This window comes from Oncorhynchus gorbuscha, linkage group LG15, assembly GCF_021184085.1.
Source record: "Oncorhynchus gorbuscha isolate QuinsamMale2020 ecotype Even-year linkage group LG15, OgorEven_v1.0, whole genome shotgun sequence".
NCBI lineage: Eukaryota > Metazoa > Chordata > Actinopteri > Salmoniformes > Salmonidae > Oncorhynchus > Oncorhynchus gorbuscha.
Window position 1 is genome coordinate 38,353,717 of NC_060187.1, and position 14,683 is coordinate 38,368,399.

The 14,683-nt window shown below is 39.3% G+C and overlaps 1 protein-coding gene across 11 annotated transcripts in view; it reads left to right on the top strand.

The window, feature by feature from the left end:
• Nucleotides 1–1,045: 1,045 nt before the first annotated feature.
• The window catches only part of celf5a (cugbp, Elav-like family member 5a), a 279,495-nt gene continuing 265,857 nt past the window's right edge, over nt 1,046–14,683 (top strand). For all 11 annotated transcript variants that reach the window (XM_046301113.1, XM_046301115.1, XM_046301118.1 and 8 more), the window contains exon 1: nt 1,046–1,493. In XM_046301113.1, the coding sequence (XP_046157069.1) occupies nt 1,136–1,493 (358 nt within the window). In that variant the 5' untranslated portion in view covers nt 1,046–1,135. The remainder of the gene's footprint in view (nt 1,494–14,683) is intronic.

Genomic DNA, 14,683 nt, shown 5'->3' on the forward strand with positions numbered 1-14,683 from the left:
GCCTGCTGTACTGACGGCGGAATGATTCCCATTCCTTTTGTATTTATTATTCATTCAAATTCCGCCATGGCATTGATTTAAATGTTCAAAAGTCACATTTTTGCGTGGTCTTCAAGCAGGTGTGAGAAGGGTGCAATTGCAGCCTGCAATTCGTGGTGTTTCTGCATCTGCAGGAACCCCTCTTTATTCTTCTATTATCGGTCCATTTTTAAGCTAGGACACGTAGGAGGCGGATTTAAGCTAGGACATGTAGGAGGCAGATGCCCGTTGCCGATAAACTCCACAGAAGAAGAGGAGCGGGCGACACCGGTAGCTAGCTATCTAGCAGTACACCGATAGACAGTGTCCTTCATCCCCAGCGGCAGGTGTTCAGCAGGCAGGAGCGAAGGACACTTTGTGCAAGGTGCATACTCTGTGTGCTAGCCTAACTAGCAAGGAGGACTCCGGATGCAGGGTCGAAGAAACTCAGATAATACATTTATTTCCCCTTTGACCCACATTCAAAAGTGTCACAAGCATGCAGGAACCAATGGGGTACTTCAGAGGCTAGTGGTTAGAGCGTTGGACTAGTAACCGGAAGGTTGCAAGTTCAAACCCCGAGCTGACAAGGTACAAATCTGTCATTCTGCCCCTGAACAGGCAGTTAACCCACTTTTCCTAGGCCGTCATTGAAAATAAGAATTTGTTCTTAACTGACTTGCCTAGTTAAATAAAGGTTAAATAAAATAAATAAAAAATGTTCATGCAGGAACAGATGGGATGCTTGAAGGGTGTTCATGAAGGAACCAATGGGATGCTCGGGGGCGTTCCTGTAGATTCAGGAATGCCCACATGCAGGAACGCCCCCAATTGCGCGCTGCAGTTGCACGCTATAGGCAAGTGTTGGAAAATGCAAAGAATTTGCACTCTGATGTTTCACTACCATACTGACATCTGCGGGTGTCGCTCGAGAGCGGTGAATATGGCTTTCGCTCGGTGGTTATCGCCCCTATCAACCCCCTCTCTTCTGTACTATGTGTGTGCGAGTTTGTTGTGTTTCGGATAGAAAGTGAGCCTGGTTTCCAGCTGAGTGCTTGCTCTCTCTCTCTCTCTCTGTGTGTGTTGTCATTATTATCCAGTCTGCTCCCAGCTCAGAATGGCCAGATTCACTCAGACTGAAACAAGAAGGCAGCAGCAACCACAGCAGCCCCATCCCGCTCACACCAGCCTGGTTTTCACTGGACCTGGGGCAACACCGATCCAACAACCACTAATACTTATCCCTCACCAGCACCAGTACTCTCAGATCACATTTCCTAAACCCATGAACGGGTCAGAATCCATTTCAATTCATCCGGAGAGCGGCAACATGAAAGACCAAGATGCCATAAAGCTGTTTATCGGGCAGATACCGCGGAACCTAGAGGAAAAGGACCTGAAACCTCTGTTTGAACAGTTTGGGAAAATCCACGAACTGACTGTTCTGAAGGACCGATACACCGGCATGCACAAAGGTAACGTGTGCCCCCATTCCCCAAAGCAAACGGCATATTGCGAGGCCTAATACAGCTGTATGATTAGAATATTTTGTACAAATGTCTGTCGCGTGGGTGGCGTCTTTTGCATTACGCACCAAATGTTTTATGCATGTTTGACTAACTCAACGTTTAACTCACTAAATGATTGTTCATAATTGTAGTCAGAATGAATGCATCATATATGCATGATAAAAAACAATTTAATAATCGTTACAAATACTCGTGGTCTCATGTTCCCAAATATTCTAACGTGGGCATGCACATAGGGAGATTTCATAGTTCTTTTGGTCTCACGCTGATTCATAGCCTATTGTTTTTACGCATACGTATCCTAATTATTTGAATGTTTTCAGATTTATAACGATGTGTGCCTAATATTTCACGAAATGTATTCAATTTAATTGTATTTTCATAACTCTCTCTCAGAACTGGGCCAGAGGCGCTTAAAAGGGATGCATTTTTAAAGTATCCCCCAGCCCGTCCCATCTTTTACGATCCCAACACGACCAAATCAATTCGGTGCCAAAATGTTACAAAACACGGACGGAAGGACTGTCACAAGATGACAGACCTCGATACCGCACGAGCAGTGGTGATGCTGCTAGTGTGAAGCTAAGTAAGGTTCGTGATAGCGGATGTAAATTCGCGCACCAACAAACAGAGAATGTTAAGATTCGAGATTTTCCATTGCAGTCGGGGAAAGTCGTCGACGCCATTTAACTTTACAATGGTGGTGGTCTATTAGGCTGTGATAGTGAAAGACGTTGCACTATTCATCATCGTCAGTGTTAGGGCATCATCTTCATGGAAACTGTAGCCACCAATAAACCAAAGATTCTGTTATGGTATTATTATATTCACACTTTGATGGGCAAGTGATAATTTAGCCTAAGCTGTTTTCCATAAAAAAATCTATTGGTCATGATATGTCCAATGTGTAATTAATTCTTAGCCTAGATCAATAGCCTACTTCCTACATCAATAGCCTACATCCATGGATTTAGTGTAAAACCAAAATGCACACTTCCCCACTGTCAGCCAGACACCAAGATCCAAAACCACTCATTATAATGCTATATTTTAAATAGGCTAGCCTATTGTTGTGTCTACAATAAATCAATAACACAATGCCACAACAATTGTGATTCATTATTAAATAAGGCTAAAATAAGATGTAATTCCATCCAGGTAAATTGAAATTTGCACCATGGTAGTTGATAGTGATAAATGACATTTCGATCAATGGGAATCAGGCCCCGTAGCTGTCTATGGTCCTGACGGCCCAAACACTTTATGCAGGAAAGGATATGGCAGAATTGCGTGCTTTGTGACCAAATGACAGTCAGAGATATCCCTGTTTAGGAGATACATGTCTATGTGATGTTAATCAAAAAACAAGAGAGTTGAGAAGTGCGGGGGGGGGCAGCTTTAACCGACATCCACGTCGTCGGCACCCAGGGAACAGTGGGTTAACTGCCCTGCTCAGGGGCAGAACGACATATTTTTACCTTGTCAGATGGGTGTACAACAATCAACCCAAACCCATGTTTTACATTATCCACAGGTGAGATAAGGCTGGTCAAATTGTAATCACATTTGTAATTTCTTATGCCCCAACCGTATTTGCTATAAGTGAAGAGCCACTCCTAGAATATGTCCCTTCCAATGTCTTTCTGTTAATGAGGTGAAATAATAGCCAGTAATCATTCAGCTCATGCTCTGCTTAATGTCTGTCTCACCTGTGGTTGGTGATCAAAAGTCAGAGGTCAATAGTTTGAGAGGACCCTACGTCCGCACTTAAATATGGCCATCATTCCAATGTGAGTGGTGTGTGTGTGTGGGAGCTGGCGTCTCTATGTGTGTGTGCACTTGTGCTTATAATAAAAGTATTTATCAACATCCCATATCTGGCATTAGTTGTGTGTAAGGAGTAAACCGTTATTGTACTGCATTGCATAATGACTGCAGTACTTGGTACTCGACAAATTGTTGTGTGATAATTGAAGTCGGCCTTGAATGGTGGCATGCGTATGGAAGATATGAGCACAATTTCTCAGTGTGTCAGAAAGATGATTCAATGATGAATCGACATAACTTGTAATGTCAACAGCTAGTCTGCAGTTTACAATGTACAGGCTCTTTCTCTTCAGTTGAGATATTTTCTCAACATTTACATCCTACTTTTCTTCAGCTTTAGCTACTGTCGATTAAAACACGTTTTTGAAAATGTTATGTGTAAGAGCTTTCAATAACAAGTTGTTTTTGCTTTTATTCACAGAACTGTGGGTTTTTGCATTTGGGCTGACAAGCCCTTGTTATCATTATACCTTTTGTTATTTTATTGTAAGGAAGTCTCATAGGCATTTTACCTTAAACTAACGCAGTCACTAAATATTACTAAAGGTCAAACATTGCTTCCTAAATTAATACATGTAAATTGATATTTTATTTGGGATTTAAAAAAAAGTTAGATAACACCAAGGATTACTCTTGTTAGTGAACATATACTGCCTCAAACATGACAAGCACCATCTCTGCTTTATGTGATAATTATATCAAGCTTAATTACCTATCTCAACAACTCATTTGATAGATTAGATGGCGCGTTCTCCAAACATGAATAAATATGATTTAGTACTCAGATTCAAGGAAACAATTTCAGATGTCAGTCCCAAAATATTCATATCAAAGTCAATTTCTATTCATGAATATAAATAGCCAGGATTTAGTTGAATGAATGTATTTGAAATGTAATCCTGTCCACACAATTTCCAGTAAGAAATCATCCCAGTACTATTCCTCTGCACTTCACTGGTTATTCTATTGTCAATGCTTTATAAACCTAAAAGGATTATGAATGTCATCTAATAGTAGAATTATTCCTCAAAATTACAGACACACACACACACACACACACACACACACACACACACTTTCCCGAGCAAAATTGTGTTCTTTGAACCAAAAATGTCCTTACATATACTGAGTAGTTGTTGTTCTGTGTCATATTCAGTCATTTTGATTGTCATTATATACATTGTCTATTGTGTTCTCCTCCCTTCCCTCCCTTTGACTGATTCTTCTGGTAATCCATCAGGGAAAACAAGGAATTCGTTTGTAAAGCGTGATAATAATGTGTGGCCATAATAACTTGACTCGAGAGGATGAGCAAATGTGCATTGTCTGAAGCTTCAGCCTCTTGGGTGATCAGCTGCTCGTCTCCCTAAACAGTGGCTGCCTTTGCCAATTAAAAATGCAGTCTAGTCTCCCTCTTCAAATGATTAATTCTGCCTGCACTGTCGATGGCCTGCCAATTATTGTCGCCCAATTGGTATTTCCTGATGTTGGATTTATCACTCAGTGAAACCTTCTCCCGTTGGTCTTAATTAGGCTCCACTCACACAACAGGCTTTCAGTTTTATATTTGTTGTTTTTCAGGCTACCTGAAGGTTGCAATTGTATTTGTCTTGGTTTACGTATGCTGTCAGCTTTATGACTGGCAGACTCGCACATGAAAATCCCTCAAAGCCATCTTTGAATGTGTTTTTCTGTGGATCGTAAGAGAGTTATTGTTGCATAGGGGTGACCATTTTAGCAGGTCCACCTTTGAATACAGATACAGATTTCTGGCGGGGGGGGGGGGGGGGGGTTGTAAAATTTCCTCGACCAGCAATGAAAGAATTTGTAATGAATAGCTGTGAAGACCGGAACACATACACACAAACACACACTTGATGAGAGGAGGAGGATGGGTGATGGCAGGAGTGGTTCAACACACTGGACAGGCAATACAAACACGGGTGCCCCCATCTGCCTTCCGTTGCAGCCGAGTATCAATATTAAGCTAGTGTTGGGGGATCATTGTGTTAATGTATTTATAAATGGACCAGAGATATTGCCGTAGACCCCAGCCAGGCAGAAGCACATTAAATCATAGGAATAATCTAATGAAATATTTATTCACGTTGTATTTTTTTCTACCCCTCTGTGATGGATGGGCTCCACAGTTGGGGTAGTAGCTCAGCAATAAGGGAGAGATGGAGAGTGGCAGATTCAAGCTGTACGCTTCTGTAAGAGCACATAGACCCACCAAATCAAATGGTATTAAAAAGAGACAAGACCAGTATCCCCAAGGACCTTATGTAACAGTACCAGTGTTGACTAAAGTAATCTAGTAATCTCCAGTTTCCAAACCTCTCATATTTGATTTCAAGGGATGCTCCTCCATATTGAAGCTGTTAATATGGAAAGAACTAAGGATCACAGCGCCGCACCGCGGTATGACAGGATCCCCTCTGGGAAAACAGATGGGAGCAAATTTACTTACATACCATAAACTGAGTTGTATGTACCATCCCAGCAAACCGGAAACATTCACAGAACATTAGCTAAGATTCCCATGAAGTTCTTGTTAGATAAAACCTAACATTAGGATGATAATAGGGTTGGGCGGTATCTAGAAGTTCATACCGTTTCTGTACCATACTAGGGTATGCAATATTACCAGAGGTGCACGCAAGGGGGCGCTATAAAAAATAATATATATATATATATATAACCCTCATTCCAGGGTTTTTCTTTATTTTTACTATTTAGAATAATAGTAAAGACATAAACACTATGAAATAACACATATGGAATCATGTAGTAACCAAAAAAAGTGTTAAATAAATCAAAATATATTTTATATTTGAGATTCTTCAAAGTAGCCACCCTTTGCCTTGATGACAGCTTTGTACACTCTTGGCATTCTCTCAACCAGCTTCACCTGGAATGCTTTTCCAACAGTCTTGAAGGAGTTCCCACATATGTTGGTTGCTTTTCCTGGTACTAGTCAAAGTTTGGACACACCTACTCATTCCAGGGTTTTTCTTAATTTTTACGTTTATATTTTTGTTCAGTATAATTTATTTGACACATCTTAGATTATCTATAGTTATATTTAACTTATAAGCAGTGGCGTAGCACGCACCCCGCAGCCCCCGTCTTTTTCTGGAAAGACCTTGGTATGCGGTATATCGCCCAGGCCTAAATGATAGCATCCCAAAAACATTCAAAGAATATTTCGGAACATTTTCTCAAAACACAAAATCTGTCCAATCGTGCTGATGATTATACAATGGTTGTATAAAATGTTATCCCGATGTTGCAATAACGTTCCCAGAACAGATTTAGTCTGTTCTTTAAAGGTTCCCAGAATGTTTCATTAGGCTGTGGGAACAGTCTGGTGGAAACATTGCGGGGACATCACAAAAGATATGTTCCCAAAACACAAACTGTCCAGTTGTGCAGATGAGTACAGTATACAATATTTATTTTAGGCAGAGGTGGGTAGAGTACTGAAAATCTGTACTTAAGTAAAAGTACTGTTACTTGTAATTTACTCAAGTAAAAGTAGCCCTTTTAAGAAACTACTCAAGTAAGAGTTGAAAAGTGTCCGGTCTGAAAATAACTTAAGTACTAGTTACACAAATGTAGTTTGTGTTACGCCCTGACCTTAGACAATCCTTTAAATTCTCTATTTGGTAGGTCAGGGTTTGACTAGGTTGGGAAATCAGGTCTGTTGTACAGTTTCTTACGTTCTTATTCAAAGTTGACTTAATATCTATCAATGGGCTCAGTTTCATAAACGGTACCCGAAACATTGGAGTAATTTCACAATTTCAACAGCGTCAATGAAAATACAGTTCACAATATAATTAAGTACATGTGATGGTGAATGCATACTAAAACGATTTATTTAATTCAAGTGTGATGTTTAATTTTATACTTGGAATGAAATACCAAGGAGGATCTGTCAATCAATCAATATTGAAATGTTACTATCAATCATGTTACCAGTATGCAAATCAGACACATTTCAGCATGGAATTAAACATTAAGGTAAGTATTCAGGTAAGAATCATATAAGTAATAAATCATCAAACAGTGCAGATATCAATTGCCATAGTCAACTCAATCATATTTGTCCTGCCAAGGTCCTCCTTCTCTTCCGATGCTCTCCTTCTCAACACCCTCGGTTGTGCTGCTACAAGCTATAAATAAAAAATAAACACATAGAAATATATATATTTCTAGGAGCTAGAAAAAGTATTAGTCAGCCACCAATTATTTAGTCAGCCACCAATTGTGCAAGTTCTCCCATTTAAAAAGATGAGTGAGGCCTGTCATTTTCATCATAGGTACACTTCAACTATGACCGACAAAATTAGGAAAAAAATCCAGAAAAATCACATTGTAGGACCTCTTTAAGAGGCTCCTCTGTCCTCCACTCGTTACCTGTATTAATGACACCTGTTTGAACTTGTTATCAGTATAAAAGACACCTGTCCACAACCTCAAACAGTCACACTCCAAACTCCACTATGGCCCAGACCAAAGAGCTGTCAAAGGACACCAGAAACAAAATTGTAGACCTGCACCAGGTTGGGAAGACTGAATCTGCAATAGGGAAGCAGCTTGGTTTGAAGAAATCAACTGTGGGAGCAATTATTAGGAAATGGAAGACATACAAGACTACTGATAATCTCCCACGATCTGGGGCTCCACGCAAGATCTCACCCCGTGGGGTCAAAATGATCACAAGAACGATGAGCAAAAATCCCAGAACCACACGGGGGGGACCTAGTGAATGACCTGCAGAGAGCTGGGACCAAAGTAACAAAGCCTACCATCAGTAACACACTACGCCGCCAGGGACTCAAATCCTGCAGTGCCACACTTGTCCCCCTGCTTAAGCCAGTACATGTCCAGGCCCATCTGAGGTTTGCCAGAGAGCATTTGGATGATCCAGAAGAAGATTGGGAGAATGTCATATGGTCAGATGAAACCAAAATATAACTTTTTGGTAAAAACTCAACTCGTCGTGTTTGGAGGACAAAGAATGCTGAGTTGCATCCAAAGACCATACATACTGTGAAGCATGGGGGTGGAAGCATCATGCTTTGGGGCTGTTTTTCTGCAAAGGGACCAGGACGACTGATCCGTGTAAAGGAAAGAATGAATGGGGCCATGTATCGTGAGATTTTGAGTGAAAACCTCCTTCCATCAGCAAGGGCATTGAAGATTAAATGTGGATGGGTCTTTTAGCATGACAATGATCCCAAACACACCGCCCGGGCAATGAAGGAGTGGCTTCGTAAGAAGCATTTCAAGGTCCTGGAGTGGCCTAGCCAGTCTCCAGATCTAAATCCATAGAAAATCTTTGGAGGGAGTTGAAAGTCCGTGTTTCCCCGCAACAGTCGCAAAAACATCACTGCTCTAGAGGACATCTGCATGGAGGAATGGGCCAAAATACCAGCAACAGTGTGTGAAAACCTTGTGAAGACTTACAGAAAACGTTTTACCTCTGTCATTGCCAACAAAGGGTATATAACAAGGTATTGAGATAAACTTTTGTTATTGACCAAATACTTATTTTCCACCATCATTTACAAATAAATTCATTAAAAATCCTACAATGTGATTTTCTGGATTTTCTTTTCTCATTTTGTCTGTCATATTATATTATATTATAGTTGAAGTGTACCTATGATGCAAATTACAGGCCTCTCTCATCTATTTAAGTGGAAGAACTTGAACAATTGGTGGCTGACTAAATACTTTTTTGCCCCACTGTATATGGCATATTCACTATACATGTATGTGTTATAGGCATTGTCATAAAAACAGAATCACACACACACACACACACACACACACACACACACACACACACACACACACACACACACACACACACACACACACACACACACACACACACACACACACACACACACACACACACACACACACACACACACACACACTGCAATGGAGTGGGAGGATTATGTGCTGGGCTGACCGGTTGATCTAGCTAATGTTCATTTAGCCAGCTTATCTAGTGGCAACCTAATGTGATACCTAGTTAGCTATTTCCACACACATCTGATTAGTCTGTTCTGTCTCTTTATGCCAATGACAAGTTGGCTAGTAAACTTAGCCAACAAGCAAAGGTCATATGGGAAGCTACAAACATTGTCAGATTCTGTGTTAGTCAAAACAAACTATCTAGCTAGCTAGCTAGTTAGCTACCTAGCCATTTCATTTGCACTGGCCCTCAAAACATAATTTCAACAGCAGAATTATATCAGATGAATACTTATCTTACTCCAGAAATATATAATATTACAAAGTCAGAAGGTAATTAAAGTGAAACTTACCTCTGATCGGGTTTGGATAAGAACCGACAAACAAAACTCTCCTTAGGAGTAAAGACATATGTGCTTCACTTCAAGAGCCATGGTGGAGATACGGGGTTTGACGGAAAGCTTTGAGAGCCAATGGACTTACGTGCTTTGACACATTTTTTTCAATATATTTCATTGGTCAAGGGGTCGTGAAGCGTTCTTACAGAACCAATGGTATCGATTAATGTAAAAAAAAAAAAAACAGGTAATCACAACGTTTGGAGTGACATGGTTTTCATCTCACAACGACGATATAATAATGCAAATCTGTGTCACTTAAGTGATTTGGTCAAATATAACGGAGTAAAAAATAAGTTAATTCCTTCAGAAATTGCTTGAGTAAGAGTACAAGTACATCCCACAGAGAGTAACTAGAAAAGTACTAGTTCCTACAAAAATGTACTTAAGTACAAATAACGCGTTAATTGTGCCGCGTTACTACCAACCTATGCTTTTAGGGTGCAAAAAACATTCACCTACAGTATCTTACAAGAACATTCCCAGAATACATGTTGTCTGTTTCTTTCGGTTGTGGGAACATTGTGGGGATATAACAAGAGATAGGTTCCCAAGACAATAAAACTGTCTATTTGTGCTGACATTCAGATAATGTTTTTATCAGGATGCAAAAAAAACATTATTTTGATGTTTCAAGAATGTTGGACGAACAGCCTTTCTGAGTTCTTTTAATGTTCCTACAACATTTTATCAGATTGTGGGAACAGTGTGGATACATTACAAGAGATACAATGCCTTCAGAAAGAATTCATAACCCTTGACTTATTCCACATTTTATTGTGTTACAGCCTGAATTCAAGATAGATAAACATTTAAAATAAATATCAAACATCTACACACAATACCCTATCATGACAAAGAGAAAACGTGTTTTTAGAAATGTTTGCTAATTTATTGAAAATAAAATACAGAAATATCTCATTTACACAAGTGTTCACACCCCTAATTCAATACATGTTTGAATCATGGCAGCAATTACAGGTTTGAGTCTTTCTAGGAAAGTCTCTAAGAGCTTTTACACCTGGGTTGTACAATATTTGCACATTATTCTTTAAAAAAATCTTGAATCTATGTGAAGTTGGTTGTTGATCACTGGCCTGATAGACATTTTCAAGTCTTGCCATAGATTTTCAAGACGATTTATGTTAAAACTGTAGCTAGGCCACTCAGGAAAATTCAAAGTCGTCTTCTGTCGCCTTGTGTTTTAGATTATTGTCCTGCTGAAAGGTGAATTTGTCTCCCAGTGTCTGTTGGAAAGCAGACCGAACAAGGTTTTCTTCTAGGATTTTGCCTGTGCTTAGCTCTATTCTGTTTATTTTTATCCCCCCCAAAAAACTACATAATACTTGCGAATGACAAGCAAACAAATAACATGATGCAGCCACCACCATGCTTTAAGATATGAAGAGTGGTACTCAGTGATGTGTTGTACTTGCCTAAAACATGACGCTTTGTATTCAGGACATGAAGTTCATTTCTTTGCCACATTTTTGGCAGTTTTAATTTAGTGCCTTATGGCAAACATGATGCATGTTTAGGAATATTTTTCCTCCTTCTTTTCACTCTGTCATTTAGGTTAGTGTTGCAGAGTAACTACAATGTTGTTGATCCATCCTCAGTTCTCTCCTATCACAGCCATTAAACTCTGTAACTGTTTTAAAATCACCATTGGCCTCATGGTGAAATCCCTGAGCGGTTTTCTTCCTCTCTGGCAACTGAGTTAAGAAGGACGCCCGTATCAGTGTAGTGACTGGGTGTATTTATACCACATCCAAAGTGTAATTAATAACTTCACCATGCTCAAAAGGATATTCAATGTCTGCTTTTCTTTTGTAGTCTACCAATAGACACCCTTCTTTGCGAGGCATTGGAAAACATACCTGATCTTTGTGGTTGAATCTGTGTTTGGAATTCACTTGACTGAGGGACCTTACAGATAATTGTATCTGTGGGGAACAGAGATGAGGTAGTCATTCAAAAATCATGTTAAACACTATTATTGCACACAGTGAGTCCATGCAACTTATTATGTGAGTGGTTAAGCAAATGTTGCCATAACAAAGGGGTTGAATCCTTATTGACTCTAGACATTTTAGCTTTTCATTTTTTATTAATGTAATTCCACTTTGACATTATGGGGTATTGTGTGTAGGCCAGTGACGGAAAAATCAATTTAATCCATTTTAAATTCCGGCTGTAACACAATAAAACGTGGAAATGTCAATGGGTGTGAATACTTTCTGAAGGCACTGTATGTTCCCAAAACCTTTAAAACATACCCAAAATATAATTCCTACTTTGAGACGCTTGATACGGTCCCCCTTGTTGTATTTTTCATGATCTGAAAAGCAAAGTAATCCTAGATCAGCACTCAGTCTTTGGATACCTTGTAAATATGGGTCCAGATGTACGCAGCATATACAGTGCCTTCAGAAAGATTTCACACCCCTTTACTTTCCCCAAATGTTTTTGTTACAGCCTGTTTTTATAATGTATGCAATTTATATTTTGTGTCACTGATTTACCCACACAATACCCCATAATGTGGAATTTAGTTTGTAGAACATTTTAGAAATTAATAAAACATTAAAAGCTGAAATTTCTTGAGTCAATAAGTATTCTACCCCTTTGTTATGGCAATGAGCCTAAATAAGTTCAGGAATAACAATGTGCTTAACAAATCGCATAATAAGTTGCATGGACACATTCCGTGTTAAATAATAGTCGTTTACATGATTTGTGATATGACTACCCCACCTCTATACCCCACACATACCTCTGTAAGGTCCCTCAATCGAGGAGTGAATTTCAAGCAAAGATTCAACCAAAAAGACCATCAATGTTTTTCAGTGTCTCGCAAAGAAGGGCACCGATTGATAGACGATGAACACCTCTTTGAGCATGGTGAAGTTATTATTTAGGCTTTGGATTGGATAGTGTATCATATACCCAGTCACGACAAAAAGATACAGGTGTCCTTCTACCACAGTTGCCGGAGAGGAAGGAAATTGCTAAAGTATTTCACCACGAGGCCAATGGTGATTTTAAAACAGTTACAGAATTGAATGGTTGTGATATGAGAACTGAGGATGAATAAACAACATTGTAGATACTCCACAATACTGTGTGAATACTTATGTAAATGAGATATTTCTGTATTTCATTTTCAATACATTTGCAAAAATGTCTAAAAACATGTTTTTTGTCTTTGTCATTATAAGATATTGTGTGTAGATGGGTGGAAAAAAAAGAATAGTCAATACATTTTCAATTCAGGCTTTAACACAACAAAATGTGGAATAAAGAAATACTTTCTGAAGGCTCTATAAAGAGGATGGGTGAAGTGATTGTGAATAACCTAGTTACCAGTATGTCCTTGGATTAGTTATGTCTAAGAAGGCCAAAAAGGAAGCATTGAATACCTGATTGACCATACTGCCACGTCTATATACTGAAGAAACAAGCTGCAAGGAAGCTTTTCTGGTTGTGCAGAGGACAGAAGCGCTGGCTTGGCAACCAAATATTGCAAGTTCAAGCCCCACATGTGCAGATTGTCAGCATATTTAGTGTAAAAATGATGGTCGGGTGTGTATGATTAAATGTGCTACAAATTCAAATGCTATGTGTCTCTATCACATTCAAATGCGACTTGTCATTACATCTGGAGAGAAACATAATTGGTATGTATTTCAATCTGCATTAAGGTGCTACAATTTTGCATGCTGAGAATGTTGTGGAAATATTAGCTAAGACTTAAATATGACATTTTCTAAATGTTCTTGAAATGTTCTGAGGACCTCCAAGACAAGGTAATATGTATATTGGCGTAAACATCAATGGAATATTATGTTAAACCTATAACAAATATGCTATGAATGTCGTAGAATTGACTTATTTTGGAAATCGAGGAACATGTGGGAATGTTCTGTGCAACCTATGTGAATAATACAAGAATATTAGTGCAACATCCCAGACAACTCCCATAACTTAATGAAATGTTCTGGGAACCTTGAAAGTACTTAGACAATGTGTTCTGTCAACATTCTTACAACATTATAGGAATATCCTGTGCAACCTAACTTAAACGTTGTATGAATGTCATCACAACTGAGCATATTTTGTGTCTTGTGAATCTCTTGTAATGTACCCACACTGTTGCCACAACCTAATTAAATGTTCTGGGAACCTTTAAAGAACTCAGAAAGGCTGTTCTGTCAACATTCTTGCAACATCAAATGAATGTTTTGTGATACTAACATTATCTGAATGTCAGCACATCTGGACAGTTTTAGTGTTTTGGGGACCTATCTCTTGTCATATCCCCACCATCTAACATTCTGGGAACCTTTAAAGAACAGACTAAATGTGTTCTGGGAACTTTTTTGTAACATCAGGTGAATGTTTTTTTGCACCCTTAAAGAAACATTGTAGAATCATCCACACAACTGGACAGTTTTTGTGTTTTGGGAACATGTCTGTTGTGATTTCTTCACAATGTTCCAACCAGACTGTTCCCACAACTGAATGAAACATCCTGGAAACCTTTAAAGAACAGATTAAATGTGTTCTAGGAATGTTTATCAGGTGAATGTTTTTTTGCACCCTAAAAGAATAGAATAATCCACACAACACCGCCTCTGACGCCTCCTACTACACCGCCTCTGACGCCTCCTATTACACCGGCTCTGATGCTCGTCGGATGTGACAGGGCTTGCAAACTATCACAGACTACAAAGGGAAACGTCGGCCAAGAGCGGCCCAGTGACACGAGCTTACCAGACGAGCAAAATACATTCTATGCTCACTTCGAGGCAAGCAACACTGAAACATTTTGTGAGCACACCAGCTGTTCTGGATGACTGTATGATTACCCTCTCCGTAGCCGATGCGAGTAAGAACTTTAAACAGGTTAATAAC